The 6,635-nt window shown below is 50.8% G+C and overlaps 1 protein-coding gene across 1 annotated transcript; it reads left to right on the forward strand.

The window, feature by feature from the left end:
- Nucleotides 1-3,796: 3,796 nt before the first annotated feature.
- On the forward strand, nt 3,797-6,373 carry RASL11A (RAS like family 11 member A). The gene is made up of 4 exons (XM_006748733.3): nt 3,797-4,087; nt 4,483-4,539; nt 4,646-4,725; nt 5,655-6,373. Exons 1-4 carry the CDS (start codon nt 3,964-3,966, stop codon nt 6,120-6,122), a joined length of 729 nt encoding a protein of 242 aa, XP_006748796.1. The 5' UTR covers nt 3,797-3,963; the 3' UTR covers nt 6,123-6,373.
- Nucleotides 6,374-6,635: the final 262 nt, after the last annotated feature.

Here is a 6,635-nt window from a genome sequence, read left to right on the forward strand (position 1 = left end):
GTGATGGATGGTGGAGGGAGAGATATTCTTGAACTAGAGGAGGACCCTTGGCAGCTTTACCTCGGCTAGAAATCAAGCTGATATGGCTGGTAAAGGGTTAATAAATTCCCAAGGCTGGTATTTGCGAATTACCAAATTCTGCCCTTCATAGTTATTTCAAACACCCACAGGATCTGTGTATCCATATCTGTGCCTACGCATTTCCATTGTCATTTTAAAACCACTTCAGTTTGCCTGTGTTATATTGGTTGCAGTACAATTTTACATAACTCTGGACACAAAGAAATCCAAAATGAGATAGAACACAAGCAGCAACAATTTAGGCAATGCTATTTATAATGTTCAGTAACAGTTCGTCAGTAACAGTTCGGTAACATATTGTCTGTATTAAAAGGTCATGGGATTATCTTGTCTATTTGCAGATGCAAAGAGTTTCCAAGGAGAATGGAATAACATTTTGAGCTCTCTGAGCTAAGGTGCAATGTGAATGCAAAATGGAACATAATTATCAGTGGACAGAGAACAGTCTTAGGAATCTTACTTATTGGGTGACCTTAAACTAAAATGATCTTATTCCTGACAGGGAATTAAGATGGGGAATGAGGTGTAGAGGTGAGTCCAAGATTCAGCCAAGAAAGTGCTCTTTTCCCTTCACAGTTCTGCATTTCAATCCCAGGAAAGTGAAAGGTGCAGAGTCCATTGATTCCTGCTCAACAGAGACCCCCTCTTTTATTTCTTGACTTAATGGGGGAGCAAGGTGTCCACTAGCTCCTGGGGAGGAGCTAGGGTTGTTCTAAGGTAGTGGCAATCCCAGTCTTCTTTGCTAGATACTTGGATAAACTCTCAGCTTCTCAGTTCTGGAGATGAGAGGTAAGAGAAAGTCTGCTGGGTTCTGAGAATTATTTTATTTCATAATAAAAAGACAATAGAATCCCACGCTTCCTTCCTGCTTTGGTGAGGACTTGGTGTTTGGTGAAACGGGCCATTTTGTGTTCAAAGAGAGCCAAAGAGCATCTGGGACACAATGACTTGGACCCCTATCACTGAACAGCTGAAGGATCCCTGGAACCAATGGTTTCAGAGTGGTTCTGTAAATAGTAACTGTCTTTATGGTGCTTTCTCCTGTCAAGGAATGAGGTGGCCTGCTTTAAATCTTTCCAGTTAAACTGAAGTTTAACAGAAGGGGATTGCCTTGTAAGCTGCCAAAAGTCAGTGCAACTGAGATACAGCAGTTATCTCAGGACATTTCCTGGAACACTTTCTCTCGAGAGTAGGTTGCTCTCAAAACCAAGCTATTGGGATAATGGTTACACATATGACTTCTGTCTTTTCCATTTCACACAGTGAAGACAGCATTCATTCATTTATTCATTCAGAAAGTGAGTCAGTGAACAAAGGACCTTCAAAGTCCCAGGTACCACTATGTGCTGATGCTAAAGACACAAGCTAGAGTCTCTGCCCGCCTGGAGACAGTCATGAAACAAATTTTACAGAGAGTAACAGTTGAGATCAGTGCTGCCAAGGGTGTCCTAAGAGGGAGGAACTGGGAGATAGGAGTGGGGGTGGCAGTGCTGATCAAAGAAAGCTTCCAAGGGAAGAGCAAGTAAACAAGTCATCATCTATTCCTAGTCTACAGCAGGAGTCCTGAAGAATTCAACTGAGAGGTAAGGAGAGCAGTGGGGATGGAGAGGGGGAGACACCCAGGGGTGTAGGCAGTAGAAATGGTGGAACTTGGAAGTGAGAGTGGTTGGAGTCAAGGATGGCTCACACGTTGCTGGTTTGGAATTCTGGGTAGATGGAGGGAACATGCATTAGTGTAGCTGGTTGCTAAAAATGGATTTCATCCTCTATCCCTCTCTGCATCTCACTCAGCCCTTTCTTTTTTATTTCTTTGAAATATCTTTTTCAGAGAGAAAGAGAGTGCATGAGCCGGGGGAGGGGGAAGACAGAGGGGGAGTAGAAGCAGACTCCCCACTGTGGGGCTCAATCTCCCAACCCAGAGATCGTGACCTGAGCAGAAACCAAGGGCCAGATGCTTAACCCGACTGAGCCACCCAGCCCTTTCAAATGTGACTTCAGCTCCCTCCACTTAGGCATGGAGTGTATCCTTTCCCCTCTCCTTGAATCTGGGCTGGAATTGTGACTTGCTTTGGCCAACAGAATGCAGCAGAGGTTATGGGTTCCACCCTGGAGTAGGGCTCAAGAGGCCTTTTCCACTTCCACTTACTCTCTGAAACCTGCTCAACCACCATGAAAGCAAGCCCTAGCCATCCTGGTGGGGGGGGGGGGGGGCGGCGGGGACGGACTCAGGTGAGTCCGTCACTGCCCCTCCCCCATCACAGCTGACTGCCTGCCACCCTCTGCCAGCTCTGGGCTGATACATGACAGGGCCCAGCCTAGGTCAGCTGAGTCTGGCCTAGATTAGGATAACCACTCCACTGACCTACAGACATGAGCAACTATGGGGGATTGTTGTTTTAAGCCATTAAGTTTCGTGCAGTTTGTCGTGCAGCAAAAGCTAACTAATACGACTGAGACAGAGAAGGGGTAAGGAAGGGGCCCTCCAATAGGCAATTGGACATATGAGGCTGGTACACAGGAGGCCAGAAGCATGAAGTTCTCACCTGTAAGGATCAAATCCCAAGGCCTTACTATGGTCCGACTCCCCAAACCCAAGACCAGGACATTTTTCTCTTTTGTGTCCCCTTCTTCCACTCTCTCATCCTTAACCTACACTTCATTTTACGCTTAGAAGTAAGTACTTGAATAATAAAAGCAAATGCATGAATATATGTTAAGAAAAAAAGAAGAAGAAGAAGAAGGTAGCGGGAGGGGAAGAATGAAGCGGGGGAAATCGGAGGGGTAGACGAACCATGAGAGACGATGGACTCTGAAAAACAGAGTTCTAGAGGGGAGGGGCGTGGGGGGATGGGTTAGTCTGGTGGTGGGTATTGAGGAGGGCACGTTCTGCATGGAGCACTGGGTGTTATGCACAAACAATGAATCATGGAACACTTCATCTAAAACTAATGATGTAATGTATGGGGATTAACATAAGAATAAAATAAAAAAAAAAAGCAAATGCATGACTCAAGTGCATAAGACAGTATTAATGATGGAGAATTAGTCCGGAGCCAAAGCTCCCAGGGGATGGAACGTGTATTGACTGTTCACTAAGGAGTGGATTCAGCCAAGGCCAGCAGCGAGGGTCTGGGCTTGGAGGCTGAGCTGCAAACAATTACTGCCCCCAAGGGGCCTTCACATTTGTGGAGCAAGGTCACAGTGACTGCAGGTCCCTTATAACAGCTACTAATTCAGGGATTCCGGGCTTTACCCTCCTCCTTTTTCCTTAGTAATGTCACCCCTCAGCACCTTTTGAAAATAAAAAGGGCAATATACCCAACAGGAATTTACCCCTCCCATTGTTGCAGAAACATCCGACTGATTGCACTTTTTCCTGTTTCTTTCCTCCCCCAGCTCAGAACTGATCGCAGGTTCGCCCACTGGTCTAGTGACCCGGGCTCGCCTCTGCGGAGTGGAGGGGCCCCCAGGGCGGCGCAGGCACAGCCCCACGAGGGGCCTCCCACCGCTCGCGGGACCGTGGCCGTCCTTCAGGGGCCGGGGGCGGCAGCGGCAGCGGCGCGGGGCCCGGGCGGAGCGCGTCAGGCGGCGAGGCGGTGCGCACGCCCCCGGCGCCCAGTCCCTCCCCCCGGGCTCTCCAGCGCCCCGGTCCCTCCCGGCCGCCGCGGGAAGGGGCGGGAGGGGGAGGAGCCGGAGGCGGCCGCCGCGCCCCCGCCGCGCGCGCCCAGCCCTTTAAAACCGCCGGCGCTGACAGCTCGGCCGGCCGCCGCGGTCCCCGCGCACCTGTGTCCGCACGCTCTCTGTGCTCGCGAGCCGCTCCGCTGCGGCCGAGGCCAGGCGTGCGCTCTCGGAGGCGGGACCCGCTCGGCCCGCGCGCTCTCCATGCGGCCGCCCACCATGTCTGGGCACTGTCTGCTCGCGCCCATCCCCGAGTCCTCCTCCGACTACCTCCTGCCCAAGGACATCAAGCTGGCCGTGCTGGGCGCCGGCCGCGTGGGCAAGAGCGGTGAGTGCCCAGGGGCCCGCTCGGGGACGACGGGGCCTCGGGGAAGAGCCGGAGCTCTGAGCGGAGGGGAGGAGGATAGAGCGCCAGAAGAACCTGCAAGTTTCCGCGCCAGCCCCGGCTCTCCCCCGCCAGCTCGCTTTCCCAGCTGCTTCCTCGGGGCGGCTACTCCTGGGCTCCCGCCTGGCTTGGCCCCTGCTGGAGAGGGGGGGCTGGTGCGGCAGGTAGACACCTGCAGTCAAACCCGCGAGAGACCGCGACGGCCGCACCCTTGGCTTTCCAACCTGGGCAGTACCCGGGGTTCTGCGGCCCAGCGCCCTCTCCTTTTCCACGGGAGCGTCCCGGTTTGACTGTTTGGTCCTAGTGCTTTCACTGATTTTGCTGTTTTTCCTTTTCAGCAATGATTGTGCGCTTCCTGACCAAGAGATTTATTGGCGATTATGAACCGAATACAGGTTAGAATAATTTCGTGCTCTCTGCTTTTGTGGCTGCATGCTCCGATTTTCTTTTTTGCTGATATGTGTGTAGGAATTTAAAAGCAAAGTCTCCTTCATCCTTCAGGCAAGTTGTATTCACGGCTCGTCTACGTAGAGGGAGACCAGCTCTCCTTGCAGATCCAGGACACCCCGGGGGGCATCCAGGTAAGGACGGCCCGAAGCGAACGGCTCACCACCGCGCACACACCCAGGGGGCTCCTCAGCGGGAGCAAGATGTGTGAACACACCTGTTCTGCATTTAGATGAAGGCGTGGGCTGTCCCCAGGCGGGCTGTTAGAAACGCTCCTGGTGGGGACGGGGTGAGTGGATGGTTCGAGAGGCAGCTTCCTCCAGTCCAGCTCCTCCAAAGGGGAGAGAGAGTTAACCTCTGTTTGCAGCCCTGGGAGAGGCATCACTACTTGCAGGGATGGGGCTCACCACTTCTTTCAGAGCTCGTCCATGGAACCATTAACAGGGGTGGGTTTCTGGAGAGGGTCTTCTCCCCTAGCAAGGACAGCAAGAGTGCTTCTGGGTTTCTAACTGTTCCCTCAAGTCGGTTAATTGCAACCAGATAACCCCTTGGCAAGCAGTCGGGAATTTAACTTGATTAACAAGTTATTAATTGCTCTCCCTTGGAGAGAGGAAAGGTCTTGTGGAAGACCAGAAAGAAGGACTTTGTTTCTGTAACATTCTCAAAAAGGATATGCTAAAAATATTTTTATGGGCTTGGGAAAAGATATTTATCTTGGCTTATTTTCAAAGTTTTGTTTATTCTCAGTTCCCTGAAGATTGCGCCATTCTTCTTTGAAAGTTCTCATTGAAGTCATTCTTCAGTCAGCCAGGGCTCACCACAGAATACCTGCCAAGCAGGGGGTTTCAGGATAATTGCATTGGTGACAGCCAATAAAATAACCCAGGCAGGGAGCTTGCTCTTCCCGTGTCCAAAGCCTCCTTCTGCAGAAGCTAGGTAGCATCTGAAAACTGTATTTATGATTTCTCTTTTGAATGCTTTTTGCAAGGGTTACTCTGATGTTATTTTGAGTCCTCTCCCACTGAGGGTTTCCTTGATCCAGACTCGTTCTGATCTTTCTCAGGTCCAAGACAGCCTGACCCAGGTAGGTGATTCCCTGGCCAAGTGCGTGCAGTGGGCAGAGGGCTTTCTGCTGGTCTACTCCATCACAGACTATGACAGCTACCAGTCCATCCGCCCCCTTTACCAGCACATCCGGAAGGTCCACCCTGACTCCAAGGCCCCTGTCATCATCGTGGGCAACAAGGGGGACCTTCTGCATGCCCGGCAGGTGCAAACGCATGATGGCATTCAGCTGGCCAACGAGCTGGGCAGCCTATTCCTTGAAATTTCCACCAGTGAAAACTACGAGGACGTCTGTGACGTGTTTCAGCACCTCTGTAAAGAAGTGGGCAAGCTGCACAGCCTCAGTGGGGAGAGGAGGAGAGCCTCCATCATTCCCCGGCCGCGCTCTCCCAACATGCAAGACCTCAAGAGGCGCTTCAAGCAGGCTCTGTCTTCCAAAGTCAAAGCCCCCTCTGCACTGGGGTAAACCCATCTCACACAGACTCGGCTCCTTTTTATTGTGCGTTTGTGCAGCTGAAAAAGACAGGGGACCTCCCTTTTTAATTACACATTCGAAGTTTATTTTTATACAGACTGTTGGTTTTCAAGTGTATGTGTATTTCTGAAAATTCAGTGATTGCCTAGAAGTTGGAGAGGTTTTTTTTTAAAATAAAATATATATTTTTTTTTACTGTAACTGCTAGCCACTTTTCCATTAAAGGCAAAATGGCAACATTGCTTCTTGTTTTTTAAATGTCTTTTTATAGAAATCATACTTGCACCAGCGCCCAGAACGGCTCCATGCTTGCCCTCAGCCTGAACTCCTATTGGTGTCTTGCGGTAGGGGAGCCGATGATGTAGAGGGAATCTGTTGTGGGAGAAAGCAAAGAATGCGGAGGAGAAAAGATTTGAGCAACTGCAGGATGTCTTTAATTAGGGCACTTTGCCACAGGCATGAAATTGATACCACGTGATTTTCAAGGAAAGGGGTTCAGAGTAC

This window comes from Leptonychotes weddellii, chromosome 3 (assembly GCF_054177405.1).
Source record: "Leptonychotes weddellii isolate Sample4059 chromosome 3, ASM5417740v2, whole genome shotgun sequence".
NCBI classification, from domain to species: Eukaryota; Metazoa; Chordata; class Mammalia; order Carnivora; family Phocidae; genus Leptonychotes; species Leptonychotes weddellii.